The sequence below is a fragment of the Mus pahari genome, chromosome 20 (assembly GCF_900095145.1).
Source record: "Mus pahari chromosome 20, PAHARI_EIJ_v1.1, whole genome shotgun sequence".
NCBI classification, from domain to species: domain Eukaryota; kingdom Metazoa; phylum Chordata; class Mammalia; order Rodentia; family Muridae; genus Mus; species Mus pahari.
This window is the reverse complement of record NC_034609.1, coordinates 33,193,854-33,211,305: the sequence shown is the minus strand read 5'-3', so window position 1 is coordinate 33,211,305 and position 17,452 is coordinate 33,193,854. Positions and strand designations below refer to the sequence as shown.

At 40.5% G+C, this 17,452-nt stretch overlaps 1 protein-coding gene across 3 annotated transcripts in view; it reads right to left on the bottom strand.

Annotated features, from left to right (window-relative positions):
* Ap1g1 (adaptor related protein complex 1 subunit gamma 1) overlaps positions 1-17,452 on the bottom strand; it is an 85,421-nt gene that overhangs the window by 4,205 nt on the left and 63,764 nt on the right. For all 3 annotated transcript variants that reach the window (XM_021220805.2, XM_021220806.2, XM_029532332.1), the window contains 11 exons: positions 15,659-15,799; positions 14,570-14,624; positions 10,066-10,188; positions 8,707-8,796; positions 8,008-8,135; positions 6,220-6,324; positions 5,100-5,241; positions 4,795-4,921; positions 4,458-4,565; positions 4,178-4,338; positions 1,008-1,106 (listed from right to left, as the gene is read on the bottom strand). In XM_021220805.2, the coding sequence (XP_021076464.1) occupies positions 1,008-1,106; positions 4,178-4,338; positions 4,458-4,565; positions 4,795-4,921; positions 5,100-5,241; positions 6,220-6,324; positions 8,008-8,135; positions 8,707-8,796; positions 10,066-10,188; positions 14,570-14,624; positions 15,659-15,799 (1,279 nt within the window). The remainder of the gene's footprint in view (positions 1-1,007; positions 1,107-4,177; positions 4,339-4,457; positions 4,566-4,794; positions 4,922-5,099; positions 5,242-6,219; positions 6,325-8,007; positions 8,136-8,706; positions 8,797-10,065; positions 10,189-14,569; positions 14,625-15,658; positions 15,800-17,452) is intronic.

Below are 17,452 nucleotides of genomic sequence, written 5' to 3'. Positions count from 1 at the left end.
CTCCCAGGTACTGAGGACTACCGGACACACACGTGCCTCCATGATGGGCTCCACAATGTATTTAATCCTAAAGGTAAATAAAGTGTATCCAAGTAACACTGGGTCAAGTAGCACAGAGACAAACAGCCAGTGCCAAAGCATCTGTCACTCTAGACGGGAGCCTAAGGATCAACATCAAGGCCATAAAGGAGAGAACACACACATCTAGAATACCAAGTAGATCCCCGATGGTGGGGTGGAGGGTTGGGGAAACAAAAAATTTAACTCTTTGTCCAAGTCTCTAGAAAATGAGGAAACACACTGTCACAAGTTCTACATATGGGTCACCTGCTGGTTGGTTTATGAAACCCACAGTAAATATCATCAGTGTTTGTATTTCTAAAGCATAAAAGAAATACCTGGGTACACAGGTAACAGGGATGGTTGTTTACTTTAGTAAAAAGTTTTGACACAGATATCAGATGATGAAAATAATGTGTGTTTGTTTGTACTAATGACATGATCAAGATACAAAAGAACTGAGAAAAGGCAAAGTAATATAAAAGGAAACAGCCAGAGAGTTTGAAAAGCAAACACTGAAAACCACATAGCTAGTTATGAAGCAGGACCAGTTGATTTTATTGAGAAGATATAGTAAAACTCTTGCTAAATGGGTTTCTACTGCTATTTTTCATTTAACTACTTCACTTAAAATGCTTCCAGTTTTGATAACCGTACTAATTACAGCAGTAAATGCAGATTTTTGATTTTACCTCTGATTTAAACTTTTGCTAAATCCTCAAAACTATACCTTTAATCCTCACAAGAGAGAATTTTTAGTTGCATTTTAATGTCACTAATCTTTTTGATGTCCCTGGGCATGGTTTATTTCTACAAAAGAACAAGGAAGTTAGACCAGGCATTTTCCTAGTTCTGAGTCAGAAACAAATAAACAAAACTGAAACGAAGATTTATTTTATAAAGTGAGCACACACCGTTTACAGACCTGTTTCAAATGTATTACTCACCTTCTGTGGGTTCAGAACTTTAATGACTTGTGTGATGGTCCCTGTATTAAAGGCTGGGACGACACTGCTGCTAGGAGACAGGAGCTGCAGCTGGAATGTCTACAGAGGAACAAAGGGCACTCTTGAGAACAAACAGCAGTGTTAGGTCAAAGATGTCAGCAAGTAACAAGTTAGACAGCCAGCAGTAGGTCAAAAAACAGGTTTCTCTAAGTTTTGCCCAGTGCGCACTTTCCAGATGCCTACCCATGATATATAAGCAAAACATCCCCCACTCAATTCAAGTCCCTGGTTGTGGAGACATAAAGGTGCCACTTTCCTGTCTCTAGCTAAGGGAGCTCTAGACTGTCACTTCTCAAAAGGTAACCCTCCTTGTTCTGGAAACCCCGCTTAGTAGGAACTGATCAACTGTGCAAGTAAAGATTGGATGCCTGTAGACTGAAATAAAACCAAAAAGTAAAGATTGGACACCTGTGGGCTGAAACAAAGCCAAAAAGAACCTGAAAGAAAAGCTTTTCAAATACTATAAACATACTAGACACTGACTATAGACCTTTATGTTTCCATGGAACCTGATGACTAGGCCTCAGGGACTTGTTTCCTAAAACCTGAATAATGTGCATTATGCCAAGGTATGCCAAGGTCTGCCCCTACAAGAGAAGTGAAGGAATAGCTTGAAAAGTCAGTTGTTAGTATGTAAGTGGAACATTCAGGATTATTCCATCAGAGTCACAAGGCAAAAAGCACACGCAAAACCAGCCCAAACAACAAAGACCAAATAAGTCAAATATCTTGATTTGTTGACTGTGGATAGGTTTTTATCTTTTAAAAATGAAACAAGAAAGTGCTTTAAGCAAGCCAGGTCAGCCACATTATAAAAAGCCTCCCCTGACTGACAGAGAAGCCCTTTATAAGCTCAAATATTAGAAAAGGAAAGAGTCAAGCAGAAAGCACACACTTATTGTCTTGAGTCTCATTTATAATTCTATTCTCAAAATGTCATTACTAATATATTTCATTACATTTAAGATAATATCAACTATGATGCAAATAGTTATTTTATATAGCACCAAAAAAGAACAAAAGCTTCCCATTAAACTCTGACTAGGCACCAAGTTTATTAAACTCTGACGAGGCACTAGGAGAGGCATCCAACCCAGGGCTTCATATCTTAGTTGAGCGCTCCATCTGAGCTCCATCCTCAGCTTTTAAGGTATCTAGCTCAAACTGCATGTCAATTTCAGAGACATTAAAAAAAAACAAAAGCTATGGAGTAGAATCTATAAAATGTAGCATCTTGAAACTCAAGATACACCAACAAAATATAGTGCCCAGTATAACACCCAAAACAAAGCCATACAAAGGTGACGCTGCTAAGTCAGCCTAGTGTCATTACTATAAAGTCCCCAGGCTGTAACAACGGACATTTCCTGAACACTGAACATGGGACATGGCTTCTAGGTGGGTCCAACATAAGAACCGCAGTCACCGTCAAAGTGACACTAGGAAGGAGCTATCATCATCACCACTCTCTGCAAATGAAGAGACAGAGACTGACCAACTTCAGGGAACACAGCGAGTGCTAAGATCAAAATAGAACAGCTCTAGAATTTATTAGTGACATTACTATGTCGTCTAACTTTAAAACACATACATTATACAGGATCTAAAAATTATGAGCAAAGGTTAACAAAAATGAACAGAACCTACAACAAAGCATTGTCAGCTCCCACCCGCATCCCCACGAAGGCCATGCTGCACGCGCCACAGAAAGACCAAGTTAGGCCGGGACTAACTTTAGCTAAACTAGTAAAGATTAGCTCAGTCTAAGGCAGGGCGTGGCAAATTACAGCCTAATCTGTTTCTAGCATTCTACTAGAACAGAGTCATACTTGCTCATTTATATATTGGCTACACCTAGATAGTGATCTTTCAGAGAAAACCTTTCTACTCTGCCCATTCTAAACTTCATTAAAATTTTTTCAATATACAAAAATGAATGTAAATATTCTTAAAAATTAAGATTAGTTAAAATTTAAAACGCTTCAATTTACAAAATGGCCATTGTACCAATAGTAAACTGGAGGTTAAGGAGGGGAAAAATTCACTCACCCAGGTATCAAGACAGGAAATTTTCTGAGGCTGGAGGGGTGGCTCAGTGAGTGCTTGCACCAACACTGATGACCAGAGTTCAAGACACAGAACCCACATGGCAGAGAGAACCACCTTCTGAATGTTGTCCTCCAGCCTCTACATACATACTACAATATATGCTCCCACACACATATATGAAAGCACATGAACAGACACATAAAATAAATAAATGTAACTTTAAAGGTTTAAAATATCTCTACTTTTTTAAAAAATTTAATTCTAATCTAGTGACTAGCTACCAAACAGTCCTTTACCTAAATTAACATTCAATTCTATATTAAATTTTGTGGTTTAAGATCTTTGGTACTATATTACTAAGCTTATGTCAATCAATATTCAAGCATTAACTTACCACCTTGTAAAATTCAGTTCTTACTAATCCTAAGTTTTGGTTTACATTTAAAAAAAAAAAAAGAAAGAAAGAAAGGTCTTACTAAGTGCTGGCAATCTAAAATTCACTACTTAGATAAGACTGGCATTGAACTTATGGCAATCCTCCTGCCTCCTCCTCCCAAGTGCTAAAATTAAAATCATATGCCATCATATCCAGCTAAATTTCTTTCACTCCCCTACCTGAAAGAGTATCTGTCACTGGGTCTAGAGTTACTGGGTCTGAGTCACTGGGCTCAGCAGTTAAGAGCAACTGCTACTCTTCCAGAGGACCCAGGTTCAATTCCCAGCACCAACATCAGGCAATTCACAACCACCTGTAAGTGCAGCTCTAGGGGAACAGATACCCTTTTCTGGCCTTGTTGGATATAGACAGACAGACAGACAGACACAGAATACATTTACAGAGACCCATCCAAATACATGCATATTTTAAGTCATTTAACAAAGTAAAAGTATCAACTAAAATGGCATGTTTTGATGAACCACAATGATTCTGTAACACTACTGACTTAAGTTAAATCTGAAATTTTAATCTCTAAACTTTAAATATATTCTTCCTCAAATGCATGAAACAACGTTAGCTAATTTTTAATCAAAATAAATAGACAGAGAAGCCATTGTAATACCTTTGGTACTGCAGCCTGGAAAACAAAGTCCGTCATGTCTAGCTCTGTGCTGTTAGAGGCCTGTATCGTTATCACTGTTACACTGGGGTTGGTGTTTGACCGTTCAAAGGTGAACTCTATCTTCAAGCCATTCTTACTGTAGGCTGTTATGGAGGGGATGCCTTGGAAATTACAGGAAGATCAGTCATATTGGAGGCAGGTAACAATAGAACAATCAGTACTCCTTTTGTTCAATAGCCACAACTCAGTGCTCAAGTGAGGATGGGGATGGTAACTGTACCTGGAGCGATGTCATTGAAGAGAGGCTGTGATGAAAGCCCATCCAACAAGAAGGGGGGCTGGGATATCTGTGGCACTGAGGCAGGGGTAGGAGCAGCAGCTGGAGCACCTAAAACAAATTCCACAGAAAGTTAATTTCACAGTTACTTCAAACACAGGTCAAAGAAAGAGTCCCACACAACATAGAAAAAGCACAGACCAAGCCAGAACCAAAAGTTCAGATGCTTTAACTTCTGATCACCAGAAAAAACAATTAAGAAAAAAAATGCTTTCGGTATCATTTCCCCCAAGATGTCTATCGCTACCCAAAAAAGTGACTAACTCCAGCTTGGCCTCACCTGTTAGGGTGATGTCTCCCAGCAAGTCGAGAAGCTCTCCTCCAGCAGATGCTGGTTTGCTTGTAGGCGCAGTTGGAATAACAGGTGTTATGTCATTTCCTCCCAACAAATCCAACAGATCATTGGCCTAAATAAGGAAATAATTATTTATGAGTTATTTGTCTAAAGTATATTTAACACAGTTTCCCCCCCAATACTTAACATTAAGGACGGGAATTATCAAGCAATCAAAAAATTCTAAAGGACAACAGCTAAGAAATAAGCTATGGAACTAAACTATCGCCAGGAGCCCTAGACAACAGTACCTGGCTTGTGGGTTGTGGCCCCGAGGGTGGTGGTTTAGTCTCCAGAGGCGCTGGTTCTGTCTCTCCATTTGTTTGCACAATCTCAGAAGGGCCATTGGTGGTCACTTTTTCCATGACAGGCATTCTTTCAAGTAGGGCAGACCTAGAAGAATTTGCAGTGGTTAGTTACATTCTACGCAGTTAGCCTCCCTACCCTACACAAAACAATCACTATCATCAGTTAATGTTGAAGCCTACCTAGTAGGAAAAAGCATCTCCCCTCCCCACCTAACACACACACACACACACACACACACACACACACACAGACACACATACATACACAGACACACACACACACACTGGAACAGAAGGTGTATTACAAGAATACATACATGACCTACATTCTTAATTGGATTGGAAACAGTCAAGAGTCTCTGAATAAACAAAATGTACATCTAAATCCCCAAACATACTACTAAGACAAATGAAAGGCAAACCGGCAGGCATTAGCAGACTTCAATCAGGAATTAGGTATTATATAACAGAAGGAAGAAAAAAGCAAGGCACCAAAATGTTAGAAATAATGGGATTTATGGGATTTAAATAAAATTATTTCTCTTGGGTCTGACAGTGGTGGTGCACACCTTTAGTCCAAGCACTGGGAGACAGAGGCAGGCAGATATCTGAGTTTGAGGACAGCCTGGTATACAGAGCAAATTCCAGGACAGCCAGGGTTATACAAAGAAACCATGTCTCAAGATATATATATGTCTTGGAAAAAAACTGCAACTGCCTTTTAGCCAAATAAAATGGAAAATGATGCAAACTTTACATACAGGAGTGGAGGAGGGAGGTGGACTAAAAAACACATTATTTTTTAATGATTTATTTTGAAGCAGGGTCTCACCATGTAATTCTGGCTGGCCTAAAACTCAGATAGATCCACCTGCCTCTGCCTCCATCTCTCATCTGACTCAATACGTTTATTTCTTAGGAGGTTAGAAAGAAGAAAACATGGAGAAAAGTGGCCATGCCGTGAGAACAAAGGAAATGAACACAAGCAACAAGTGTCCTTCAGGGACTACAAGGACAAGTCACTCAGGTGCCAGAGGTAGGACACTGCATGGCTCCTGCTCACCTCATGTGGTCATACTTCTTAAAAAGTGCGTTGTACTCTACTGCCCTCTGCTGGAGCTCTACGTCGATGCTGCTCCCATAGATGGAAACCACTTTCTTAATTCGGCTGTAGGACAGATAATACGATAAGTTAAATCAATCATTCAAAACACAAAATTTGTAAGTAGCAGTGAAGATGATCAAAACAGAGTTTCTTAGTTAAATTTCTGAATTATCTATGTTACCTTAATTCAAATTGTGTTGAAAGAACAACTATAATTTCCTTATCTCTATTCACTCATTATTTAATATTGTAATTGTAATGAGAAATTTCTAACTAGGTATTTATTCCCCATCCTCAAGCTTACTGGAGGTGTGGGAACACAGCTTAGTGGTGCAGTGCTTGCCCAGCATGTGTGAGGACTGACGTCCAATCTCCTCACTGAGACCCTTGTAAACAAAAGCAAATAGATATCATCCAATTCTCTTTCTTAGTAACTTTGAAAATGAGGTTTTAGCATCAGAGTACTCACTACAATCCTTGTAGCAATCTAAACACTAAATAATTATACTTCTCACAAAGTTACCTGGCTCATGGTTTGTGGCCACTTTGAAAATGAAACGGAAAAGTTCAGGAAAACTAACTCAAGTCAATTTTTGCTCGAAATAGTACCAATTAAAACTCAAAAGATTTAAAAACACACACACACCCCACACCACAAAGACACTCACACAAATCTGGATTTTATTCCTACACCAATATCTTCGAATATAATAAACCAAGGCAGGCATAGTGCTGCACGCCTTTAATCCCTGGGAGGCAAAAGCTGACAGATCTCTGAGTTTAAGGCCAGCCCAGTCTACAGAGAAAGTTCTAGAACTATCAGGGCTACATGGAGAAACAATTTCTCAAAAAACAAACAAACAAATAAAAAGCCCAGTAAACCACAAATGTTAGAAACTATACTATAAAACTACTGCAAAATAATGTACAGTAGGGAGAGACAATGACAGAACAAAATACTGACACAAAAGAAAGATGAACAATGAACTGATCATTCTGTGTGTGGTACTAAGTAAATTAAAACTTGTTTGACTATTGTCTCTAGTTTTCTCCATTCCTTTTTTTCTAAGATTTATTTTTATTTTATGTGTATGAGTACCTTGTCTAAAAATATGTCTGTTCATCATATATGTGCAGTGCCTGAAGAGGCTAGAAGAGAATATTGGATCGCTGGAACTAGAGTTACAGATAGCTGTTAACCACCATGTGGATGCTGGGAATTGAACTTGGGTCTTCAAGAATAGCAAGTGCTCTTAACTGCTGAGCCATCTCTCCAGCCCCATTTTTGTCTATTCTTGAAATTTTCTAAGATGAGGTTTTAAACTTCTCAAAGTCCCATATAAGCTAGCTTAGCCTGAAATTAGTCATATAGTCAAGCATGATCATAAACACCTGATCTAGACCCTGGTTTTTGTAGTGCTTGAGATCAGCCCCAGGTCTTGTATGTGTTAGGCAAATAAAATACTCTACCAAATGAGCTACAGAACAGAGGCTAGGGAGATGACTCAGTGGGTAAAGCAATTCCCATGCACGCATTAGGTGTGGCAGTATAGACCTATAATCCTACCACTATAGAAGTGATCACTTAAGACAGATTATTGACGCTTTGTGGCCAATTTGTCAAATAAGTGAGCTTCCAGTTAAGTAAGAAACCCTACCTCAAAAATTAAGAGTGATGTTGAGGACACTCCATCACCCTCAGGAGTTACAGAACAACCTTTCAACTCTCCTTCCCTCAGTACTCACTTTACAGTACAGGTGAATCGGGTGGACAGCTTCATAATGGCAGTGAGAGCATAGCCTCTTGTCACAGAGGTGGACATATTAGAGATCAGGACACTTTCTAAAATATCCAGCACTTCATCTTCTGTCACCTGGGAGGAAGAAGATGCAACATGTAGCCAGTGACAACCGTGAGCTGAAGGGTGCTACCTCTCATGCAGTCCATGCTAAGTTAGTCCACTGGTCAAAGCAGGTTTTTAAATGGCCATTGCCAATTAAGAGCAGGCTATGGCAGAAGGAAAAGAAGCATACAGAACACAAAGAGTTCAAGGCTGCTGTCAAAACCCTCTCAAAAGCCAACTCTTCCATAAGCAAATCCAAGTGAACACAGCTTCCTTAACTGCCCAGAGTGGGAGAAACCAGAACTCCATTTGCAATGGAGAAGAGACATCAGTGGTCATGTTTTTGTGTTGGGTAGTGGGGACTGAACCCAGCACTAATCCAGAACTCCATAACCCTACTATATTCCCCAGACCTGCTAAAATGGATTTAAATCCACACAACCCAAGATACTGCACGTTCTAAGTGCCGCATGTCTAAAACAATCCAGATATGACTTCTGTAAAAAGCTTCCAAGAATCAATTCCAACTCCCCATTAAACATTGCTCCATTATCAAAAACATATTCTCATTACCTCCTTAGCTAAGAATATCAAAAGATACCTGAATAGGCTCTTCCTCTTCACACTGGCCAGACACAAGAAGATCGCCATATTCACCTATACACCACGCAGCCACTTGAACCAAGGGTTGCTGCCAAAACAAAGTCAAGGCCTTCAATCTTCCCAGAAAATTCTTTGTTGTGCATGTGTTACTGTATGTGCCTATGTTTATATATGTACAGGTAGGTATACATGTATATGAGTATGTTTCTATATATTGGTTTAAGTGTGTGTACATAGACATGGCTGAAAGTAGAGGCCAGGAATCAACCTCTTTCTGTTGCTTCTCAGATGTTGTCCGCCTTTTTTTCTTAGGTGTGTATGCATGTGAACTCGTGTGTGGGTTTATGTGCATATGTGCACATGTGGGAGTAGAGGCCTGAGGTTGACATCATCACTCCATCTCCACATTATTCATTGAGGCAGGGTCTCTCTCTCTCTATTGAACAGACCATGTGAGTATGAGAACGACAGGTAGACAGGCAGACGCAAGCACTTCTATGTTCTTTTGTTGGTGCTGGTGACCTCATTTATACACTTTTTGCCTTTCATGTTCGTTCTGATGACCCCAACTATAGTTTTCAAGATGTCTGCTTGTACAAACAGAGCCTTATCCACTCAGCAATGTCTACAGTCTCAGCTGCAGTTTTTGTTCAACTCTTTTAAGATACAGGAACCCTCACTGGCCTGTCTTCACCAATCAGGCTAGGCTGGCTGGCCAGAAAGCTGCGGGAATTCACCTGACTCCTCCTCACCAGCACTAGGATTACACATGTGCCTTTAAAAGGGGGTGGGGGCTAGAAAGATGGCTCAGCGGTTAAGAGCACTGACTGCTCTTCCGAAGGCCCTGAATTCAAATCCCACAACTACATGGTGGCTCACAACCATCCGTAATAAGATCTGACACCCTCTTCTGGTGCATCTGAAGACAGCTGCAGTGTACTTATGTATAATAATAAATAAATCTTTTCTTAAAAGGGGGTGTGTGGGGGGGGTGACACATGCCCTTTATAATCCCAGCACACAGAAGGCAGAAGCAGGCAGATCTTTATAAACTTGAGTGCAGACTGGCCTATACAGTGAGTTCCAAGCTAGCCAGGGACATATGGTAAGATCTTGTGTCAAAGAACTTAATAAATGATAATAAAAAAAGGGTACAAGGTATTAAAACTCAGGTCCTCAGCTTGCTGAGTCCAGAAACTTTAATGGCTGAGCTACTGTACAGGCCCAAAAGAATACTTAATGTAAATTACATATCATCAACTGTAAAGTTCAAACAGACTGTATATCTCGGTGTTGGTGATGTAAGAAGAAAATCAGAGCATTCTTCCCAAGAAGTAACAGAAAACGAAGCACTTACTTGAGAATAATCACCGAGAATCGCCTTGTACAGGCGCTGGACGGTGTAAGCGTGCATCTCTACACTGTTGGTTATTAACTGAATCAAGTTAGGAACTGCATCATCACGAACATAACTTCCTGCCTAAAAGGAAATAGGAATAGTTACTAAAGACCACATAAGCAGTGTGGGTAAGCGCAAGGGAACAGGTTTGCCAATTGTGTTCATAAAAGACTACACAAAACCAACCAAACAAAAAGCACAAAGATAGGGTGATTCTGACCAACAGGTCTACAAACAGCCCAAGCCTCAAAGTCTGGCGAAAATAGTTTAAGCTTTTCAGTTCTGACAAATTCTAACACACACACACACACACACACACACACACACACACAGACACACAGACACACACACACACACACACACACACACACACACACACACACACACACACACACACACTGACAGTCAAAATCAAAACACAAAGTTTCAAATTTCTGAGGATAACATTTTTCTCTACTTTGGTTAAGACCCTGAACTTTCAAAAATGCATTATTTGAGAACTTAGTAACCACTTCTGTTCTCCACAGCATTGCCCTAACATTATTAAAACCCCATGAGCAAGCTTCAGCACTCACTCTAGGGAAAGCAACGACAGGCCACCTGTGCACAGAGCCAAAGGACAAGTCTATTTTGTTCTGTTCTGTTCTTTCCTTTTGTTTTAAGCATTAGCGGCAAATATAGGGCTCTCACAAAGACCAGGCAAACACTACTACTACACCATACCCCAGCACAGCATAGGAATGCCAAAAATCAGCTTATCTAAGTATCACACTGCCATTAAAAACTAGTACTTACTGATATTATACAATCAATCAATAAATAAACAAACGGTGGGGAAGGGAATAGTTTGCATTTATCATTCATGCACTGATCCACTGATTTTGGCATGGCACCTGGGATTGAAAACAGTCTTATAAATGCTATGTAAGCACAATATCACTGAACCTTCTCTTCAGTTGCCTTCCCTACCCATTGTGTACTTTGCTTGCATGTGTGTCTACATGTGTGTCTGGTATTCATAAAGTCAAGACAGGGGCATTGGATCCCTTGGAACTGGAGTTACAGTTGGTTGTAAGCCAGTAGATACTGAAAACCAAATCTGGGCCCTCTGTAAGAGCAAAAGGTGCTCTTAATCACTTAGTAGTCTCTCCAACACCAACCCTACCTCCACCCTCTTCTTACTGGCTTGCTTGTGTCTATGTATGTATGTATGTATGTATGTATGTGCACACATACTGAAGCCAGAGGTCGACATCGGGTGTCTTCCTCAGTCACTCGGTCACTCTCTACCTTTTTTTTTTTTTTTTTTTTGAGACAGGATCTATCACTGAGTCAGGAGCTTCCAATTCAGCTGAGCTGGCTGGCCAGCAAGCTCCAAGAATCTGTCTTTGCCTGCACAACACTGAGAATAAGGAGTGTTCCACTACACCCAACCTTTTCTTTACATGGGCTGGGAATCAAACTCAGGCCTGCAATTTGTTCAGCAAGTGTTTCACTAAATGAGCCATCTCTGCAGCCCCGACTTTCATTTTAAAGTACAGTCTCACCACCCAGGCAGGACCTGAACTTTCAGCCTCCTGCAATAGCTTGTATTACAGGCTTAAAGCTGCAAAGAACCTCACCCCTGATTACTAAACCTGTTATTTTTAATATTCTCCCAATATCTGCAGCTGTGACAAAGCAAAGCCACTTAACCTATGGGGAAGATAAGTTCCAGGCAGTTAGAATGTTATAACTAGCCACTTGTGACATAGAATGGGGATCCCAGCCAGCATCACTCCACTGCAGGACACAACAGCAGAGCTGACTTACAAGACACTAGCCAGTCCTGACCCTGTGCATTCTGGAGGGGCTAGGCTATCACAAGCAACCAGAATGCTCACTCAACACAAAGAAAAATGGTCAAAAAGAAAGTGGGAAGCAGGGACTGGTGAGATGGCTCAGCGGGTAAGAGCACTGACTGCTTCCCCAAAGGTCCTGAGTTCAAATCCCAGCAACCACATGATGGCTCACAACCACCCGTAATGAGATGTGACACCCTCTACTGGTGTGTCTGAAGTCAACCACAGCGAGCAGAGTCAACCGGAGCAAACAGGTCCTAAAATTCAATTCCCAACAACCACATGAAAGCTCACAACCATCTGTACAGCTAGTGTACTCATATACATAAAACAAATAAATAAATCTTAATATATATATTTTTAAAAAAAGAAAGTGGGAAGCATTAAAGATTTGTAATATGGCTTAAATATTTACATACCCCCGTGTACAGCACTTTCAAAAAGAGAAAGTATCACGATTTGAGAAACTAACTACTTCATCCAACAAAAAACAACTTTTCAAATTCACACTGAAACAAAAAAACCCACATTTTTGGCTATTAAAGAAAAACCTTACTGCATTTTCAAGAATAAAAATCACTTACAGAAACTGGACAGAGGGCAACAGCACAGTGAGAGCTCCGAGGTTTAGGCCCTAGACCAGGAACTGACAGCACCTGTCTCTGAAGACAATCAAGAGCCATGTGGGGAAAGCTCACAGCAAGAGCTGTCTCTAGGCAGACCCAGGGAGGGAGTGAGGGGCAGGGCGTGTGTGGCACTGACACCTTAACATTAACAGCCTGTCTGCAATGCCCCAGTAGGGTGCCCGTATCTGTAAGACGCTAGGACCTGTTGTATGGGCTTGTGTGATGTGGCATGAATATGGAGGTCAGAGGACAATTTTTGAAAGTCAGTCCTCTTCTTCCAACATGAGCACTCCAGGGATTAGACTCAGTCACCAGGACTGATGACAGTCACTTCTACCTGTTCATATTCTTTAACTAATACTAGAAATTGGGTTTAGAAAGATAATAGAAGCCTAGTGGATTGGCCACACCTGTCCTGCTGACCAACACAGGACAGCTTGTCTGTTTATTGAGACAGATCTTGTCTCAAAAACAAGATGGCTGGAGAGATGGCTCAGCTACTAATGCTAAGGCTTCCAAGCTAAAGGAGAAAGTATGAAGATAGGGGCATCCTTATGATCACAGCACTCAGGAGGTAGACGATGGAAGATCTCTTCCAGCCTGAGCTATAAGAGGACTGTCTTAAAGGAGAAAATACCACAGATTAATAATGATACTTTGTTTTTACTTTTCCTATTATTTCTTTAACAGTGTGTGTTTTTCATGTGTTAAGCACTTCTTTTTGTGAACTACCAATTCAAATGCCAATCACACTGGTCACTAGATTTTTCCCATTTTATTTACATATTAAAGATATCAATATGCTGTTGTGTTGCGATGTTTTTCCTACTTAGTTCCTAGATCTTCTGTCTTATAAGTTTTTAATTTTAAAGGCAGTGATTATTTTCCTTTATGGTATCAATTTCTAGTAACATCATGTCAGACAGTACATCTTGTTACTCTACCATCACACTCTATTAACTAGTTAAAAAGAAAACAAGCAGACATCCTCAAATCTGAGAAGAATGCCAAAGAAAAGAAAACATCTAAAACAGGAACTGTAAGATAAATGTAGGCATTCAAACCTCGAAACAACTGCATTAAGGACAGAACTCAAAGTTTGAGTCCTTGCCTAGTAAGTGTAAGGCCCTGGGTTTGATCCCTGGCACTACAAGGAAAAAATAATTTGCAACACCTTCCTGTCTTATTCAAAATACATCCAAACACTCAGTAACCTCTGTATAATGGCACCTGTTAGGACTCTGAAATCAAACTCCCCACGGCCTCTCTCCATCTCCTGATTCAATGTCTTTCCACTGCTTTCCAAGCAGCCCCAGCTTGCTGCCACAGGATTTTTCACCTACCATTCATTCCCCTTGATTAGAACACACTTGAGGTATCTACATGGCCTTCTCCTCCTTCCACAAAGCCCATTCCTCAAAATTTACCTTCTCTAACCAAAGTATAACCCACTTGGCCCCAGCATCCATCCATACCTGACTATCCATGCTAGGTTAGCCTAGCCAACACCCTGAACCCCGTATTTTGTCAACTTGACCAAAACTACAGTCACTTGGAAGGAGGGACCCCCAACTGAAGAACTGTCTCTAACAGATTAGCCTGTGGGATATTTTCTTGATTAATGACTGATTTTGGAGGCAAGGGCTATGTATGTGTAGTGGTGAAAGGGGGTGTCGGGGGGGTGCTCAGCTCACTGAGAGAGTTGTCACCCCTGTGCAGGTGGGCCAAAGTTTTATAAGAACGTAAGCTGAGCAAGCCATGGGGAAACAATCAGCATTTTCCATTTCAATTTCTGCCTCTAGGTTCCTTCCTCAGCTTCTGTGATGAACTGTAGCTTCTAAGCTCCAAACTCCTTCCTCTCAAGTTGTCAGTATTTTTATCAAAGCAAGACCAGGACAGTTACACAATTTCCAATCTCCTCCATGAGAGTAGGGGTTTCATCTGTCTCATTTCTAGGTACAGTCACTATATAGTCTGCTTTAAAAAGCTACATACCGTTGTCAAGACGCGCATAATTGTATCTATATGCCACCGTTTGGAAGGTGCGTACCTGAGAAAATAAGGTGAAAACACTGAAATTAATAAACTGCACTATAGCCGGGCGGCAGTGGCACACGGCTTTAATCCCAGCACTCGGGAGGCAGAGGCAGAGGCAGGCAGATATCTGAGTTCGAGGCTAGCCTGGTCTACAAAGTGAGTTCCAGGTCAGCCAGAGCTACACAGAGAAACTCTGTCTTGAAAAAGCCAAAAAAATTAATAATAATAATAATAATAAACTGCACTATACCCAGTGACTTTCAAAAGCTCTGTTGTACAATCTTTTCTAGGTCTTCTAGTAAAATTACTCTATTTGGAGATATTACACTATGAAACCTAGCAGAAACCATCATTTCAACAAACCATCAAATATAATCAAACTCACATTTCCCATACTATTACAATAGGAGTAACTGTGCTGATAACATGGGACTTTGCCACAGCTTCTCAGAAGATAAATCACATTGTCAGGAAAAAAAAGGGCAATTGAGGAAGGCTAAGGAGAAAGCTCAGAGATCCAGCTGCTGCATCAGAATCCTGAGAACCAGAGTCAGAGTGCCGGACTCACATGAATGCAGTGTGGTGGGTTGGCAACAGGGAATATCCAGAGCAAGCTGTATGAGAGGCTCAGCCAAATTATAGAGCCCTGGGTTTCACTGAGAACCCAGCAATAATGAAGGTGAAAGAACAACTGAGAACATCAACCTTGCACCTCTACACGCATGTGTGTCAGCACCCCACAGCAGTCCCACAACTGAGAAGCTCTGTGTAAGTTGGCTTTTACCCATGGCTTTAATCCAGATGCCCTCTGCCTCTCCATAATAGGTGTGAGGCTGAGAACAGATACAGAGGGAAAGTACTCAACAGTGGGATTTTGTTTGGCCCTATCTTTTTTCAACATCAGCTACAATTACTTCTAATTCAGTGCTAGAAATAAATGCTATGTGTCTTAAACATGTCTACAGCGTCTCTTGGCACCATGCTTTAAAGATGCTTTTAGGAAGTTCCAAGCACCTTCTACCAATGAAAATAAAAATTAAATCTTACTTTTCTGCAGCAAGGAAAATTCCAGATGCACAATCGGCTTTAAATTCTGGCTCACAGGAATCCAGGAAATAAAGTAATTCCTTCATCATGCCTCGGATATTATTCCCATTCACCAGGGCAAAACTCAGTTCCATTGCACGTCTTGCAGAGGGGAAAAAAACATATTGATGGTGGGAATGCAACAAATACTCAGGTATTTTCCCTATATATCAAAAGCAGTTGCATAAGCACCTGTACACTTTGTGATTTCACTCCTTCCAAGCCAGATAAGCATGAAAATGTATTCCTATGATAGCTCTTGTACTGTGAGTGTTAACCCAATACTCTCCTCCAGAAATCCTTGAGAGAACCTGGACCTGGTGGCACATACCTGCATGACCACTTGTATCTATATGCTCTTGGGAGGCAGAGGCAGGTCAGAAGTCAATGGCATTCTCAGCTACACAGCTAGAAAAAGATCAGCCTAAGCTACATGAGACCCTTCCCCATGAATGAATAATCAATCAATCAACCAATCAATACAAATAAATACATACATACATATATACATACATACAAGGTGAATGAGTAACAAACACTAATAAAAACTTAGGAAAAGTCTAATAACTATAGTTCTTTAGTCTATTCTAAGACTTAGGATTCTCAAAAAGAAGCAAAAGGCTATTACCCAATTATGTCCCTGCTTTATTTCTCTAAAAATGTATTTGTTTATGATATTCTACTTGTACTCCAAGTACAATATAACTTTGCTTATATCAAACAGTATCATAGGACTGGGGATGTAGCCTAGTTGTTAAGTGTGCCTGCTTGTCATGTTCAAAGCCCTGGGTTCCACACTCTGCAGTGAAGAAACTGAGCAAGTGGGCTATATCTATACTCCCAGCACTAAGAAGGTTGAGGCAAAAGGATAAGAAATTCACAATTATTTTCAGCTACATAGTATCTTTAATACCAGCCTGGACTACATCAGACCCCTGTCTCAAAAGGGGAGAACATAATTAAAAGTAATAAAAATAAATCTTAAATACAATGGTTATGGGACTGGAGAGATAGCTCAGCCATTAAGAGCTCTGGTCCTCAGGCAGCGCACAACCACCTCTAACTCCAACTCCGGGAAAATCCAAAGTCTCTTATGTCTGAGGGCATCTCACATGCACATATCTATACACAAACACACATAGATGTATCAATTTAAAAGTAATAAAAATTGCTACGTGTGGTGGTCCATGCTTTTAATCCCAATACTCAGGAGGCAGAAGCAGAAAGATCATCACAAGTTTAAGGCCGACATGGTCTACATAATGACTTCCATATCACCAAGGACTACATAGAGAGATCTAGTCCCCAAAACATGAACAGGACACCAACAGACATGCCAATGTGGAAGAAAGCACACAAAGCCTCAACCATAAACAAAGGACAAAGACATGCTGAAAGCCGGGAAAAATACTCTTCCCTAGAGTAGGACACACAAGCATACCTAGCCATACTTAAAGAGAAAGAGGCTATACATTTTAAAGAGAACATATATATACAAGTAGCATTATACAGACTGAACAGGTTACATGTATATAATTAGGAGACAGAGACAGACAGACAGAGAGAGACAGAGAGAAAGAGAGAGAGAGTTGTTATGTGTGTATACAGCAATGGGGTATGCAAGGGGTTGGAGAAAGGAAGTGATGTAATTATATATAATATCAAAAATAATTATTTTGAAAAAGGTATAATATAGTAAAAACAAACTTAACAGGAAACTGACCATTAAAGGGGGGCGGGGAACATCTATAAGAT